This window comes from Protopterus annectens, chromosome 1.part0 (assembly GCF_019279795.1).
Source record: "Protopterus annectens isolate FY-2018-M chromosome 1.part0, PAN1.0, whole genome shotgun sequence".
Lineage (NCBI taxonomy): Eukaryota > Metazoa > Chordata > Ceratodontiformes > Protopteridae > Protopterus > Protopterus annectens.
Window position 1 is genome coordinate 366,451,341 of NC_056725.1, and position 18,527 is coordinate 366,469,867.

The following is an 18,527-nucleotide window of genomic DNA, read 5'->3' on the forward strand; positions in this document are numbered from 1 at the left end:
GGCTGTAGAACCCCCAAATGAACTGCAAAAATGAAACACAGCACCACGGACCTATAAAGGCTGTCTTCTTGCTTCAAAAACTCCACCAATAATTCCAAGAACCATCGAAAAACAAGAGTAGCAAAATATGAATTTTATTCCATAACAAAAATAAAACAGGATTGAGCGCTTTCGTCTCCGTACCGGAGACCTCTTCAGAATCAAAAAAAAGCTGTCAATGGCATTCTTTTATATCATAGCCAATAACAATGATTAATGTACTTTGCATTATTGATTGATAATTAATTAATTAACTATCCACCATTCCTTTAAAGTGCTATAACAACCTGTATTGAATGTCAGTATAAATCTCTTCATACATAGGTATATTCCTAGAATAAAATGTACAATACATAAATATAAACATATATAAAAATATGGATATATATAATACAATACATGAACTAGAACTAATCTAAAAAAAAAATATATATATATATATATAAACATATACTGATGAAAAAAGTATATAATAGGATGTAAAAAATGTGTATAAATATATAAATATATACATGTAAAATACATTGATATACATATAAAAGGAATATATACAACCCTAACTGTATAGTAACAGCCTGCTAGTAGATGTACGTACAATAAGATTATGTATGTGTGTATGGTTTCCTAGGGTCCTGGGATAACAATTTTAATGCTGGTAATATAGAAATATATATATAATATAGAAATATTTTCATTAAGACCCTTTCCACTACATGCATCTAGTTTTTCTATGGTTCTTGGAATTATTGGTGGAGTTTTTGAAGCAAGAAGACAGCCTTTACAGGTCCGTGGTGCTGTGTTTTATTTTTGGTACTGTTGCTATTTTCGATTGAACTGCAAAAATGGCAACAACACCTGCAACTTGAAATGCAACAAACGTGCATGCGCTGCTATACCAATAATCGCATATCTCAGAATAAATACAATAATGCTAGCATACTGCCTTTACTCATTTGTGAACAGTTATTGGGGGGATAGGGTTAATTAGCAGATTACAAGGCAGAAACCCACATGCTTCATCTCAATCCTGAGTATACACAATGTGCTAGGATAAGGATGACCCAAAGGTGTCTTAATGTGTTAACAGAAGAGTCCAAGCTAAAATAGACCTAACAGAGATCCATCCTCCCTGTGCAAGTCAAGGACATTCTATTTAAGCTTACACTTATAACAACTTTAGAAAATCAAAATGAGATTGTGTTGATGCTTACTTACAGTAAAAGCGGCTAAAGGTGCAGATTAAAATAATTCTAGAGTGACATAAGTTTCTTACCTGAGTAACCTGCTGATTCCACGCTCCAGAGGATGTCAGTTTTCCAGTTCCTGGACGGTACATGGCTGCCATGCTGAACAGGTGTGATGTGTTACTTTGCTTAGACCTCAAGAGTGCTAGAGCAACTTTAGTATTCATTCCAGGTGGGTTTGGGTTATATGAACTAATGCACCAAGAAGCATAGACAGATGATTTCACAGTTGTTTGATGTGCGTGGTTAGGTTTGGTGTAATTCAAGAAGCACCAACTAACACCTGTTGTTGTACGCAAACTAGGAAATTGAAGGAACTGTTGAACATCTGCAACATCAGTAAGAAGAATTGTAGATCCCAAGACTGCTCCACTCTGATTAGCAGCAAACTGAACTAACATGGTGACAGGAAGCTTTGGATGCTGTTTTAGCTGCCCTTTTTGACGAATGTCACAAGGCGTTAATGAATGTTGTTGAGGGCTTAAGCTCATCTCTGATGTAGTTTCATCTATATCCAGTTCTTCTGGTGAATCTCTGCCATCTGAGGTGCCACTGCCACCCTTCAGGCCAGATAACGTCCTCCCAGATTCCAAATGGCTCTGTATAGTCTCAGAGATGCAGTCTACCGCAGGAGGAGTCATTGCTGAGAAATCCTGAGATGATGATGGTGATGATGATGATGACAATGAAGATGGACTATCCTTTGACTCCGTTGTGCAATACTGCCTTACTAACAGCGGTTTTTGGGACCTGCTTGCTTCTTTTTTGATGTTTGAATTGTCGAGTTCCACTGCACTCATTTCTTCTACAATCTGTCCGTACATCTTCTCATCTTTTACACGTTTTTGCTGCTTGGTCTCCACGAACAACTCTAGACTGCTTGCGGGTGAAAGCATGCGTTTGCTTCCTCCTAAAGTGGAAGTTGCATCTGTGGTAGATGGCAGACATAATGGAACTGCAGAATCCAATCTGACTGGTAGCGTCTCTGGAACCTTCCACATTGGGTACTGTACCAAACCTCCATGGTGACTCAGCATTTGAGCCAGATTAAGGCTTACATGCCGAACACCAGCAGATGTTGCTAATGTGCTTCTGTTAATATTCTCATCTACCTTGCAAATTACAATTGCAGAGCTCGTACCACGGGCATGGGTAACAACAATCTGTGAGACACTTGTGTACATGATGCTACCGTATGACGGTACATGGGTCTGTAAACGGACAGGAACAACTGCATCTGATGTTGAATGCAGGGCATCAGCGCTCTTTGCGGGAAATAAAGGTTGAGGATGCTGCATAGAACAGGCAACTGTTGATGAAGTATGGTCTTTCGCTGTCTTTGCAAGAGGGCTTTTGGACTGGGGAGGTGAAGCCCCTGAATAACGTGGAAATATCTGATCCCTTGACTGTGAATGAATGGCAGACTTCTTACCCATACTTTCTTGGCTTTCGTCCACTTGGTAAGCATGATGGGACTCTTGCTGGATAACTTGAAGACTAGATGGTTTAATATGGAACTTATGTATCTTCTGGGAAAAGTGATATGGTAAGTGACCTTGGGGAGCTTCTGAACATTGCGGCCAAACAGCAGATGAATGGACTGGTAATGAAGTTTCACATGCAACTGAATAGGGCAATCGTGGTAAGTTATTGTATGACAAAGGCAACTGTACTTTCTCTGGATAATGAAGCAAAGATGGTTGACCTTTTTGTTCCAATGACTGCTGGCTACAAACACTCGATTTCTGTGATGTCAGCGGACTTCTGAACATTTCTTGATGAACATCAAATGGTAAGACATGTTGCTGTATGCAGTGTAAGCTGCTAAGTGGCTGGACACAAGACAAAGGGCCAACAGTCTGTTGACCAGAGTCTCCAGAAGCAACTGAGTGTAGACTTGGGGGAACAGAATGATGCCAAGGGACTTGGGTGGGCTGCTGGTTCACTTGCATATGATCCAACTGCTCCTGCTTAGCATTTTGATCAGTAACTGGATCAATGTGGGCTTCTGGATGTACACTAAGGGAAGCCTGGCGCACAAGAAAACATCTCCTTCTTTCTCGCGGGGAAGAGGAAGCAACTGAAGATCCTAGTGCAGATGAATGAGAAAGATTCCCATAATCAAAGGATTTACTGCGCACATCTGGAATTTCAGTAGGATACTGACAAGGAATTTGTTCTGATGAAGACCTCCGCATTTCTTTTTGATGATGACCTGGAACAAAAAGCGAATGTGTACCTCCTGGAACAGTAAGGAATTCTGACTGTTTTCCACTTTCATCTGGTCTGCTCGGAGTAACAGCTTTAAGAGTTTCTTCCCTGTCAAATGACATTGAAAGGCTGGAGCTGTGAGATAAATTACTTTCTTGACTCGGACTACGGGAAAGGCTTGTGCATGTTGAATCAAAGCTAGACTCACCAGAAGAGTACTCCATGTCAGCAAGACGCAACCTCTTCTTTTTAGGTGGCAGTTTTTCTGCTGGAAGTTGTGAAAGAGTTTCACTTCTTTGAGGCCACTGAAATTCCTCAGGCGGCTTTTCTTGTTCTTTAGGTTGTTGCACCTCCAGTTCCTTAACGGGTTTATCAGGCTCCTCTGTGACACGTATCTCCGGTACCTGTATGTTGTTCTGGCGTACAAGCTTAGGCTGTATATGGTACTGTTGCATTTCCTGGGATGAAGATGGCACATGACCAGGATCAGCACCTTCTAATTGCTGGATACATTCTGGATTTGCTGTGGAATCTGTGATTTCATTCTCAAGGGGCTCGGAATGTGAAACAGATTTTTCAGGTGGGCAGGTAATGAGCTCTGTAGATTCAGTTCGCTCAAATGAACTTGGTCTGCTCAGTGAATTTGTATGCTGTATAACAGAAATTACATTTCCTTGTGGCTTTCTGCTGCTTGAATCTGATGTTTTTTCCTGGTCCAAGTCTTCTGTTGCAGGACTTCCAGTGAAACTTCTGCCTACTTCAACATATTCTGTTTGACTGTGAACACTGAAATCATAACCTGTTGAACCTGACAAAGACTTTGCTCCTTCTTGACTTGAGGATTTAGCACCATAATCAGATAAAACAGGTCCACTGCTGCAAAGCATGGGAACATCTTCTTCATCTCCAACACTCTTTTCTTTCCTGCGCTTCCTGGTTTCAGGTGTCACTGTACCTTTGTAATGCATTAACTGCTGCTGGTTGATAAACTCATAGTAAGATTCGCCCCCAGAGGGTATTCCAGTCAGTACCATCTGTGAATGTATTTCTCGGCATTTCATTTTGTGCCCATCCAGCTCATCCCACTTCTTCAAACTTGCCCCACATATATCACATTCTATGCTTCTGTCACCTCCCTGTAACCTTCTTTCCTTGGACAAAAGCCCTGAATCAAGTCCAGGTGATCTTACAGTCACTTCATGAAAAGCTTTTGCCATTTTACTGAACTGATCTGAATCTGAATGTCCCTCTTGAGTACAGGACAATTCAAAAGCAGCCTGCCTTCTTAACATACGTTGAGGAGGCAAGCCTACTGTTCCCGGATAAAAGACATCATCTGAGTTAGACATTCGCTCATCAAATGAATGACTTCCCCTTAGGGACTGGGGGGCACATAAACTGGTTGCAGATGAAGTTGGCATTGAATTGCTTCTACTAAGAGGTGATGTCTCTGACATTTCTAATAGCAATCCCGCAGTGTTATGAGTACCTGACAAAAGCTGCGTCTCCCCTCTGCCAGGTCCCATAACAGTTACTGACTTTTGAGAATCTGAGCTATCACCCCTTGATAATCTTCTTGGTTTTACTGTGTTTATTTTACTAGGGTCAACTAGTACTTCATTGTTTGTAATTAGTTGTGAAATGTGTTCTTCAATAATTTTGTTCATACCTACTTTGGGACCAGACACAGGTAATGACCCAGTTTTATCTTTCTTGTCCATTAACTGCCCTTCTTGGCTCACTGCTGTCACACCTGAAACTGACACTGAACTTCTTGGATTAGGCCTGTAATATTTTCCAAACATGATTTCTTCATAAGACTTGGCATTTGTATTTGGTGGGCTAACCTGCTGATCTGCACTTTCTGAGCGAGAAAAGTACCCAGAGTCTGTACTACCTTTGCTGTGTGGGCTTAAAAGATTTAGAGACTGTTCCGAATCCTGGTCTCTCTTTTCAGTTAGTATAAGTGCAAGTCTTTGCTTTACGGTATGTGGTTCATCAACCTTGGTAGCAAAAACTGTGCTTTGCAGTAGTTCAGATTTTGTAAATTGAGATGCTTTGCTATGCAGCCGACTTTTGGGGACTATCAAAATTGGCACTTTCATGGCTCCTACTGCTGACTCTTCTGTGGGCAACTGAAAATCAGGGTTAGCCATTTCTATCCGCTTGCTAAGTGAATTCTTGTCTGTATCATATGAAAGCTGGAGAGTGTGACTGCCTTTTTCAGACAATGAAGAACCAGTTACACCTAAAGTATTCTCTTCATCAGTATCTGTGCTTTGGTCACCATCAGAGTGGAATTCTGGCTCTCCACCAGTGAAACTGTCATCTAACTCAGCTTTAGAAGAAATGTCCGTCAAAGTAACCAACCCTGCTTTGATGGCATGGGCATGTGATTTTCTATGCTTATACAGGTTGCTCTTAGTTTTAAAAGAGAATCCACATGGCACACAAGGGTAAGGCCGTTCCCCAGTGTGTGACCGGATATGTTTCTTCAGCACACTAGGTTTGGCGCAAGCTCGGCCACAATAGTGGCAAATGTATTTACCAGGCTTCTTGGGTTTCAGTTCTTTTTTATGGCTATCTTCTGACTGTTCCACTGATTTTTGAGGATACTGTCCAAATGCTGCTTTCTTTCTAGGGAATACTCCAGTCTGGCCTTGTGAATGAACAGAAAACACATCTTCTGGAGTGACAGATTGAAGCTGTGTACTAAATTGCCAAGAAGGTTCCTCTAAGCTCCGTTGTGGTTTTGTACTGTGCAAAAATCTTTGAGGCAGGGATTGTTGTGGAAAAGAAAGTGACTGCTGGTATGGGTAATTGCTAGGGAAGTGATGTTGATACTGTCTTTCTGGAAGCTGCTGTGTTCCTTCTGCAGATACCTGCAGTTTCCCTGAACTGTATGGTTGTACTGGCATTGCACTGGAAAGTTGTGTAAGATCTGTTTGAGATGCTTGTCGACTCTGATGGCTGCCGAAAGTGCTCATCGCAGTAAGGGCTGATGGGTCCTGCTGCCAGTTGCTGTGTTGTGCAAGAGTGTCTCTAGATCTTGGGGCTGTGCCCTGTCCTAATGCAGTGTCCCCAGGTTCCATTCTAGTCTAATACGTTTTAAGTGCTAAATCACTCAAATGCTGTGCAAACACGGGCAGTATTCGGTGCTGTTATGTATTTAATAGATAGATAGTCCCATTTTTCCAGGTGTTTGATTAGTGTACAGACTGATATTGCACTGAATGTCCCAAGCAGTTTTCTTTACGCATTAGATGTAGATGTTTATAGAATTACTTCACATCTATCCGTACTGGACATGCTCTGCATTAAACTGATAACGTGACTGAGAAGGTGTACAGACAGAGCATGAAGTTCTTTAATCTGTGTTACTAAACGGTCGACAAGCAGCAGAACCTAGGGACCTCACATCATTAGAAATACATGGCACTGGATCTCAGTAACGATGGTAAGGAATGCCCCTTTAAAGAAGATGAGGTTTCCTAAAACAGAAAAGAAACAAGTTAATAATGTTGCAATAGTATAACATTAAAATACAACACAGCTTGCTAATTAGAAGTATTTAAATTCAATGTGCAGTTATAGACACATCTTTGATTTGCTGCTATTTTCACAGTGGGATCCTTAATTTGTTGATCCTGATCTACTCAATATGAATGCAAAAATGGTAATAACGCACTCACTCGGTGCTGTCAATTTCAAACATTAAACTTAACAAGAGACAAAGCTACAAAGCAAACTGTAGAGCACTGAGGGTAAATGCACATGCATTCTGGAAGACGAATTTTAAATAATATCGTCTAGGTGTGTGGCTGGAAAAGTACAACTAGCTAAGCCAGAATAAATCGACAAAACTGACATCACCATGCCATATTCACCTGAATTCCTTTTCCTTATTCGTGTGTTTAACTCTAGTTGATATATGAGCTATAAAACTCCATGAAGAATCACATGTTAAAACCAAAATCTTCACTCAAATCATTGCATGTGTTTAGATACAATATAATGTTGTATCAGTCCATTTCCCATACAACAATTCAGATAACATTTGGGTATTTTATTTTTTACTCTCTTTGCCCCCATTGACTGTCAGCCATCAAGCCCCCACCTGGTGAACTGGTCATTTGCTCCCCATCACAAGGCAAGGGTCAAATGGGAAAGGGCCATCCTTTAGCAGACATCATGTTGCAAATACAGCAGAGCAAGCACCCAAGTCCAAAGGAAGTGATGGCGGGTTGCACAATATAACACAGCTCTGCAGCAGTATTCTCATTCTGGGGATGACACTCCCTATAATAATAGAACAGGATTAGAGAAAACAAAGGCACATCATGGGCTGCACTGTAATCCAGGCAAATGCACTGCTTCAACTGTGCTTGCCCCCCACCCACCAGTTTGATGCACATGCTCTCCAACCAACGAGATTACCTTCTGTACCCAATTACTTCATTAGCATATATTAACTACATAACTTCTGCAGTCATAGTAACGGGTGCAGTCATGGTAATGGGTGCATAAAGTTTTATTAATCAGCCGTTCCCATGACTGCACAGATCCACGGACATAAGTTGCCCTCCCTCCCACTACAGAGGCCAAAGAAGCTTGGGTACTTTAGGTATGAGGTTGAGGGGGATAGGTATGGCAGGTGTGTGTCTGTGTGTCTGTATGCATGCATGCATGTCTGTTTGTGTCACGTGTGTGTGTGTCTGTACATATGCATATGTGCATGCCTGTGTCGTGTGTGTGTGTGTCTATGTATATATGTATGTATGTATGCATGCGTGCATGTGTGTCTATGTATATACGCATGTGTGTGTGTGTGTGTGTGTGTGTGTGTGTGTGTGTGTGTGTGTGTGTGTGTGTGTGTGTGTGTGTGTGTGTTTGGGGGGGTTGACAATGCTCTGGTTACTGTAATGAGTTATGTCCACATTTCTTAGCTTTTGGGAGCCACTGTGTTCCAACATGACTGTCGCCCTATTAGGCTTTGTGAATTGTACTCGTGCAATGCTAGTGGAACACACACACACACACACACACACACACACACCTCAGCCCATTTAAGGAAGGTTAGTACACTTCGTCTAGTGCTCAGTCCACTACTTTTCTCAACTCTTCATTAATTCTCTCCCCCTCTAGCCCATATTTATCGACTTCTATCCTTTATATCAATGACTTATTCATTTTCAGTCTTCTGAAACCACCAGTTCCCAAATCTCCCAAAAAATCTCAAAGCTCTTACTCAAGAGGTTTAGTAACAATGAAATGCTCCTCAAGTGGAATAAAATTTAAGCTATAAACGTTGGTACCAGTACCACTCTACATCACCATCTCTTGCTCACCTACAAGAACACCCATATAGAAACCATCACCTATATCTGTTTATTTGGGTATCTGTATCACTTCACCTCAGCTTTTATTACAGTTATTTCTGACCTTCTTTTCCTTTCAATGAACACCTAGACTATCCAAGTGAAGACCAAAATCCACTAATCTCTCTCCTGATGCTGCAACATTCTCTCATTGTTTTATGCCACAAGCACTCAAATCAACTGTAAAAATTATCATTCACACCCAGACTGAATATAGATTCCTCCTTCTCAAAAAATCTTCCACCCATAGTCCAAGAATCATGCAAATCCATGGTAATCGTATTTCTAAGTTTACTCTACTTTCAACCAAATTTGATCACTGCATACACTTCTCTTGAGTCACCTGACATCCAGATAAGGAAAGGACAGTCCTTTATTTCCTTTATTCTTACTCAAAAGATCATTATGCAAGACATTTCTCCTCAATTAACCCCTAAATGTCATTATAAAAGCACACCGTATAACTTTTCCTCTCACACCAGCACTTATCCCCTCTCTACAGACCACCAAATTCCATGCCTGTTAGAGAATGCTCTTTCTCCAGTCTTGCCCGTGATCTGTGGGATTAACTGGTCCCAAAGTCAGGAACTGCAAATCACAAATTAATTCAAGTGTAAGCTGAAAGTTCTATTAAAAAAATATTTCTGTTTTAATATAGTTTGTTTTCTTTTCTAAGTATGTGTGCCCTTGTCTTAAGTGATAATTTAATAAAGACGTTAAAAAAAAAAGACCTCTTTCTGTTTAACAAGCAGTACCCTACATTCTTCTTTGATTGAACTGCCCTGAATAACTTATTCCTCTGGGACATCCCCAGCCTATATCCACCTCTAAACATAAAACTGTCTTTATGCATTTTCATTCCTTGTCCGACATCCCTGCAACTGAACAACTCAACGCATTTTATTTTCAAGTTCACTCATGTCACAAAATACAAATCTAATGCATTACATTGCTGACTGCTGCATTATGGACAATTTTTATTTGTACTAGAACCTGCTGTAATAGTGTACAAGTTCCTCGCTGCTGGGTTACTCTATGCATAATCACTTCATTAAGCATGTAGACGTGAAATCTATGCATATATCTTAACCTTTGATCATGTACTACTCATTGCACACATGCCTCTGTAACCATGCCATCTGTATATGTCACGTACTATAAGCCTTTCGACATTTGCAAACCACTTTTCTTCTTACTTTTTGTGACATTTTTGCCTGGTCAATGCCTGAAATGGGTCTTTCTGGATCAGCCTGATTGATTAATTTATGGTTTGTTGACTGGTGTAAACTTCAGTTACGTCTTTCTCATATTTAAGATTGGTGAATTTAGAAAATGAATGGAAAGCTCTTGCATTTCTTTTTTCAATAAAGTTCAAGCAAGTAGCAAGTAACATTAATTTTAAACAAGTGCCTGCAATTCTTTTAAATGCTTAAGTGTGAAAACCAAAGCAAACAAGCCCGCACTGGTGACGTAAAGGGATAAAGCCCTGACTACCATTAAGGCTATAACAGTTTGACTAGCAATTCAGGCACTTGATGGGACAGGCAGAGAGGATAGGTATGCCCATCCTAGGTGGACTGGGGACTGACAGTGGCTCCTACCCAGTTTGTGCCACTATTCTGAGGACAGGGCCTTGGCTAAAGAATGGAGGCCGACTATGACATGGGGAGGGAGATCTGGAGGACGTGGGATGCATAGGTGGTCCTTATGGTGACACACATGTTTATATCACCATAAGCGGCTAGCAATAGGCCACAAAAATGGAAAAAGGTTTCATTGCTGAAATGCCGGTGCAGCAGAAAGTACCATTACGACTGCCTGGATGATGCCCCCGACAGTGCACTTCTGACTGAGGGAAGGCATGTCGGTGGACAGGAACAAGGGTAAAACTGATATTACAAACAAAAATCAAACTAAACATCATGTTAACAAATTAGGTTTTATAAGCTTCCAGTGCGCATTTTCTTTACAGTGAATATTATTTATTTATTAATCTACTGGCTAAGTCAAATGAATTTTTACAGACCTTTCACCAAGGCCACAAGGCAGGGATAAATGCAAAACAGATATATGTACATCTGCATGTTATACATTTACAATAGAATAAAGCAGACATTCCACCAACATAGTTTTTTTGGGCAATGTCTACAGACTGGAGTACCTTAAGAAAGAAAAAAAAAACAGATACAAGAACATTCAATTCCTCAAAAGCAATAACCTGCAGCAGACAGACAAATGTTTAATCAGAGAAAAACTCAACATCTTTTCCCTGTTTATTATTATTTTCTTTTATCAAGTAATTCAAATTTCTGTGTTGTCATCTGTCACAATACCAACGGAGAAGAATCACTTGATACTGTACAATCCACAGTGATTTTAGGTAAATCGGAATACTGTTCTCCTTCAGGAGTGCAGTGTCAATAATTATGTTCTGATTTTACCAAAATATCAAATTAAAAGTCTATTTATAAAATTAAACATTCTGCATGTACAGCTTTGATAGAAAGAATGAAAAGTACCTAAACTAGCAAGCAGAGGGATACAACAGGCGGTATGTTACAGATAAAAAGTAAGACAGTTCAGGCATAGAAAAGAGACTTTTGCTGCATTATGTATTTGTTCTTTCCAAAGATGTATATAAAAAATAGTATATATCTGAATTTTTATCTGGGGGCAAGACAATGCTCAATTAATTAAAAATTGTGCAAGAATTTGTAAGTGTGTACAGGTATCGTTTAGGCATCTTTGTAGACTGACAACCATTTATGCCATTTTAGAGACTGACAATTTAGTTTAGACAACACAGTGAATGCTTGTCAAGCTTCAGAAAGTTCACTATAGTCAAATACCAGTGCATTTAAGGTCAATGTTGCTGCAAATTAATATGCTGCCTGTCTTCTGTTGCTACCATGTTTAATTCTTGAAAGGGGCTAGGTCACGGGGATAGTCATCGGAGATAAATATACAGCTTGAGGAGAGAGTGTTTTCCTTAACAGGAAGGCAGGAATGGAGTGTAGCAATCGGCCTGATGCACAAAGGGATATGATCAGCAGTCACTGTTCCCCTTCAGAATGCCTGCTGTAACTGAAAGCCTAGCAGCCTTGCATGGAAGCATGCACAGGCCCATGTGTGCTAGTGTGGGGTGAAACACAAAAAGGCTGACATCACCGCTCAGATACAGCAGGATGTCCAGCAAAACTGCCAAAAGGGTTACAGCTAAGAGACGTTTATGAGCTTTATCCTACAGACTCAGGCTTGATTTTTTTCCATTCACCACAAACAATGTGCATCCAGACAACTGATCAAAGGGGAACCTCTGAGAAGGAGGCACATGTGCCATGTGTGTCTTATGTGGCTAGATAAGGCAATTATAAAGTAATTAAATAAACAATACTGATCACCAAAAGCCATACCTCTCAAATGTCCAGATTTTTGCAGAATGTCTAGATTTTAGCTTCTTAATTTTGGTCTATTCTTTATAAAATTTGTGGTTTTCTGGCAAATTGCTGGGATGATCTTTGAACTGAAGTCACTAAATAATGACATACATCTGAGTTTTGGACTTCAAATAATTGAGACAATGTACGTTACTATAACAACTGTCTAAGTTTATAAGAACTATATTTAAAATCTGTCCCTATGTTTGGGCCTTTGTCTCCCCATTTTGTCAGGCTTTGTCCAGATTTCTTACACCACGAGGTTGAGAGGCATGTCAAAAGCTGCTCCTTAACTTACAACCCAAGAACTTAAATGTACCTTGACAAGTAGATCTGATGTAAGCAGTTAGGATGCTGCCTGGAAATCCCTGCAACTTGGTGATGCACGTGGCAAGATGAAGGCATGCTATGCACAAATGAAAGTAGGAAAAGACAGGTGGTCCTCAGTATTATGTCAGAATTCAGAGCCAAAAGAAGTCAGCAAGATGGCAGAAAATGTTAAAAAACATTGCTTCCAAATGCATTTGCGATTAGTAGTCAACCTACTGCAGTAAAAACAAAGGGAGTAGTAAACTATCTATTAACCATGCAAAGATTAAAGAATTCCTAGGTGTTAATGTTTGGAACTTCTTCATCTTCTGTGTGCCACTGCCCCATCCTTTTTGTCACAGCTTACTGTTTGCAGTGCTTTATTCTCAGGGAGGGAAAAACTAATGGACAGAAAATGGAAGCAGTCACTTAAGTGCATTCTGGCTGCACAGATAGCAAACATTTAACCCGCACGACATAAGCAAACAGAAACAAGTCAGTCCACAGTTAATTTCTCAAACATGTGGAAGCTCTAAAGAAGTCTATAGTGAATAATGAAAAATCCCAGGGTTTTTAAAGTATTCACAAGCTGCATCACCTTTGTTTCTGACAGCAGTGCACAGATATAACGTGTGATGATAATGGTGCTGCTGTTTCTACAGCACATGAAAATATAAAGCATGTACATGCATGTGTGTCCGTGATGTGCACACCTCTGTAACATTTAAACAGTAGTAATGATTCTTCCCACCACCAACAATATCGTCTTTAGCATCTCTTATGGTCATTTCTCAGATATTCCTGACCCGGGGGCCCCTCACTTGCTTATTCACCACTGTGACCTAAGAGAGGAGCATTCACCTTCTAAAGATATGCTAAGGGTTTAAGGTGTGTAAGACACCACACTTTACCAAGTTGGATGAGGCCACACAGGGATTCATTATGGGGTCTAAAGTGAAGTTTTCAATTAACCCCTTCCTCTCATACTGACACGCTGGTCTTACATCACAAGGTGGGTGCACACTTGCACCATGAGGAAAACATCCACCTATATGAAGATGCTTCCCTCCTGTGCCTGCCTTACTTTGTGGCAGCCACCTCTCATTATTGCTCTGGTATCATCACCACAGCTCATGACTCAGTGGCGGCCCCTATCACATTCCCTCAACCTTGCCTGTGACAACGGTCAACAAGCGCTGACACTTCCCCTCCTTTGTCCATGTCTCATCCAATAAACAAGTCACATATTAAACCTGGGTTTTCCGCTCTGCAATCAGGGATTAATTCCTCTGTTCCATGCAGCCTTTACAGACCTACAATAATCAAATTATTCAGCTCTAACCCTGTGCGTTTCATACATGAAGTACTCACATTTTGTATACACAAACATTACAAAGGTAACACAAGCAATTTTTGTATGTGATTATGAAAACAAGTATGTTAGCAGTTACCTCTTCCCTTCAACCACCTCCCAAATGTAAGGGTGTTTCTATACAGAGTCATATCACACTACACCCTACTTCTGGAACATTATGTATAATCATTTTAATCTCCTCCAACCAAAATGACCAATTCCTTTGTAGAGAATACAAGGTTTCATGTACTTAAAATTAGAACAGCTCGTCTGTAAAGTCTTTAGACATTTAAATAGCCCATTTCTTCACATTATGTATGTGTTCAGATATTCTACCCTGAAGTGAACACTTTCCTTGTATGAAAAACATTGTTCATGTTAGCTAGCATAACTAAGCAGACATCAAATCCCCAGGACCAGTACCTGGTTAGACCTTGTTGCAGAACATCAGAACATTCCATGAAGAAGAACACTTAGTCACTGTTTTTCCAAAATATTAGCAAAGTTTGAGTATACAGAACAATAAAAAAGCAATGAAATAATCTTAGCAAGTGGAAAATAATATTTTAAAGTAAATTTGCACAGCTCTCAATCTATTAACATCTACATATTCTAGAGAAAAGTGAGACTAAGGTGGTGTCTCTATCTTAGCACAATATTTAAAGCACATGGTAGACAGGCATTCTGCAGTTTCCATACAAACATCACAGGACAATCCTTTAAAGAACTGTACAAATACAAGAACATTGCCAAGGTCAAAACTCAGAGTCCATTACATCATGTTCCAACAAAGACAACTGTCCAGGGATGGGGCCTGTGGGCACGACAGTTTTCAATAATGAAACACAGAAATAAAACACTTGGAATCCAACTCCAGTAGCCATATAGTACCAGATGCACCTTCCACTGATCTGCCTCCTGGCCCAGGAAAAGATTCAGTATCTAAAAGCGTAGGACCTTTCTTTCATTAAAGGCTTCCTCATCTCTGACAAACCTACAGCAAGCAACCAACCATTCTGATTTAAAAATTCATGACAGTGGAAAATATTAATACTTTGTCCATATCTTTCTTAACAACAGCAAGCCACAATTCCTCAAACCTGCTTGCTTGTAAATAAGGAACTGTTTACAGATTCCACAACTCCTTTGCAGTCAAACTATCATCTTGTAACCAGATTGTTTGCTCATCTTTAAAGCCATTAGATGCTGCAGTAACACCACCTGTTATTACATTGTTCTCTCAGAGATCTGCCCTCCTGTGACCTCTATGAAAATAGCAAGGAGACATTTTACTGATAAAACAGATAACTTACAAAACTTCAAGATCAATCAGTCAACAATGAAAAGCAATAGTAAGAAAATGTAAAAAAAAAAAAGTCACATAAAATCATATTTTCCATTACCTGTCATACAAAACACAATCGTATCTCTTAAGCCATAATTAGCACTCTTGTTTATACATAATCATGTTTAGTACTAGATAAATCTTAAACTGAACAAGACAGTTCCTTACATTCTGTGTGCAATACTCCAAAATTCTTTCACTCTATCACAAAATAAGAAAACATATTTACAGGCTTCTAGCTGCCCACAAAAATGTAGTCTTTTTTATATGCATGAATAATGTTTGTGCCCTTTACAAGGAACCAAAAAAAAATGAACACACAATCATATTTATCCACTCAGGCTCATTCCGCTCCCATACCCTATCCCCAATTTCCACCCACCCCTACTTACTCTAAATTTAACCCTTCATCTTCGCCCACATCAAAGCACAACCAGTCAAAATCTATAATGTACATCTCCTCACTTGCCTATCCACATTAACTATTTGCAGTCCCTTCAATATTTAATTCAATATGCCATCTACTACCTAGTTCGCCTTTCTATCCTGTATATCATAAAATACTCACCACACTACTAACACTTCAACACTACTTATTCTTCCCATGGCATTATACATATAAATATTAAAAGCATCCACAACAAAATACCACAAATCCGTGGTTGGCGTACCCTACAAACTCCAAATATTGTAGTACTAACTTAAACCTGGCTAAAAAAAAGAAATACACTGTAATGAAATTCTACCCCCAAATTATAATATACTAAGACCAATCAGATAAAATAAAAGGGCTGTTAAAGTTGCAATACTATACAAAAAAATCTCTACAGCTTAACCCTTCAACACTAAATCAATGAGGCAGAAATTCTCATGTCTACCCTCAAACTCAACCAAAACATGACATTATCCATTATATGTGCCTATTTGTTACCTGGTAATAACCTCTCTATTGCAGAAGAGTTCTGTGGATGGTTCTCATCTAGCATGGGTTCATAGGTTTGTATTACGCTATCAACCACCAGGGTCTTTATAAGACTAGCCATGTAACCCAACCCAGTTTTGTCTATAAGTACACTGCATGCCTATATGGGGGTATGTTAGTACGGAGGTAGCTAAGGTTTATGTGGGGGTATATTAGTTCAGGATTAGTTAACATACTGTCAAGCCTCTGTTGATCAGAGACATGGGGGTCAGACCAGGGAGAATTTATAATTTCCTACCCAATGATCAAGGTTTTGCATGAAAAGAGGTCAGGGATGAACTCTGCTTCATATGGATGGGAAGCCTTTTCCATAGAGCAGGGATCCTTTGAGACACATATCAGTCTCTCCAGCATGTTTATTTATGTCAAAGGTACAGCTGAGGTCCTTTGCTCTAGTGTTCCTGGTGCTGTTTCTTTTGCAGATGTGCAAGAGGTCCATCAGAGCTGGGTTTGATGATGCCTTATATGCCAAAGATCATCTCTCAGTAACCTGTAGGGGACTGAGTAAATAAACAGGGCCTTAAGATGTGTAGTACAGGGTATTCATACCCTGGATTCTCCTGGTGAGAAACCTGTGAGGGTATTCCAACTGCTGCAGGTGCCTGGCTGCATTAGATGACGGGTCTGATAAGGGCTGAGTAGAGTGGCACAATAACTTCCTGTGACCTGGTGCCATATCTTTACTTGTGAGGGGGTGACGCACAATGATTTTCTTACTTTCTTGGCTAATGTTGGTCGAAGGCCAAATTACTATCTAGTGATGTTCCCAAATCCCAAACTACCTGGGTCAACTTTAAGGGCTATTTTATCAATGGAGTAATTAGCTTGGGGTAGATAACTTCCCAAAGGGCACTATAATGCATGCATTTCTTCACACTGAATTTTAAACTGTGGATCTGGCATCAATCATTAGATTGTGTCAGACCCTCTTATAGAATGTGGGTGTCATGGGGAGACTCCATGACAGCTCCCAATTTACAGTCATCTGCAAACTTGCTGAGCCAGAGGTCTTCTTCAATATTAGCCTTGACGTCTGAGGAAGAGATGCCAAACAGGAGCGGGCCCAACACAGTGCCCCGGGGTACTCCACTGGTGACCAGTCTGGTGGAAGTAGTCTCACCAATCCTGACTTCTTGCATCCTATCTGTAAGCCAGCCAGCCAGCAATCCAGCGAGTTATGTTGTCAAAAATACCTGAGTGGAGTATTGTATCAAATGCCTTGGCTAGGTCAAGGTAGGTGGTGTGCACCATTTTTTCCTCATCCAAAGCCGTGGTGACCATTTTCAAACAGTCTACCAGGTTGAGTAGGCAAGACATTCCCTTGAAAAAGCCAAATTGGGATGGGTCCAGTGTCTGTAGGTTGTCAGTGTCCTTAATCAGTAGCATTATAATTCATTCTATGGTTCTGCATATTAGACTTATCAGACTGATGGGTCTGTAGTTCCCAGGGTCAGTTGATGGTCCACCCTTGTGGAAAGGGATGACTATTACAGCTCTCCATTCACTAGTTCACTTGGTACATAACCTATTTTGAGTCTGAACTTGAAGATTGCCTCTAGTGGTCCTACTAGGTCATGTTTGAGGCGATTAAGGAGGCAAGAGGGGATATTGTCAGGGCCCAATGAAGCAGTTTTTTTTTTGGTCTTAGTGAGCACAGTCAGGACCTGCTCCCTAGTTGATAGTTGGGAGGATATACTAGAAGGGATTTCACAGTGGGTAGTGGGGGTAAAGTAAGAGCTAAATTTATCAGCTAAAAGTTTTGCTATATTAACTTGGTATGTGAAGGTTGTGCCATTTACCACCCTTTCTGCACACTGCTGTGAGCTGTTTTGCTACCTTTAAGGTTTCTGGCATAGATAAAGACCATGTGATGACAATCCTGACCTTGTAAGACGTCTTAGTTTCTTGTTTAGTTAAATAAGAGGGCTCTTGTCTTTGTGAGAGTTTCTCTTCCTGATTTTAGTCATGACTTTTTTTGTTGTTATATACCTAATCCCACCAGTGGGATTTGGTTTTGGTGTTGGATCTTTGTCTGATTCTGGTAAGCACGGTAACCTCAATGCAGCCATTTACAAGTTTGTACAGGATTTCAATTAATAATTCTGCATAATCAGCTGTGTTCTTGGGGTTTGCGAGCACCATCAATTTTGACAAACTGTTGCTTAGCGGGATGCAGTCAACTTCAGAATAGTTCCTGACTCTTACTGGTTGAGTTGGGTTTTCTGGGT

General features: G+C 40.2%; 1 protein-coding gene across 2 annotated transcripts in view; it reads right to left on the reverse strand.

The window, feature by feature from the left end:
* The window catches only part of HIVEP2 (HIVEP zinc finger 2), a 660,129-nt gene that overhangs the window by 95,611 nt on the left and 545,991 nt on the right, over nt 1-18,527 (reverse strand). For both annotated transcript variants that reach the window (XM_044060075.1, XM_044060083.1), the window contains one exon: nt 1,313-6,985. In XM_044060075.1, the coding sequence (XP_043916010.1) occupies nt 1,313-6,586 (5,274 nt within the window). In that variant the 5' untranslated portion in view covers nt 6,587-6,985. The remainder of the gene's footprint in view (nt 1-1,312; nt 6,986-18,527) is intronic.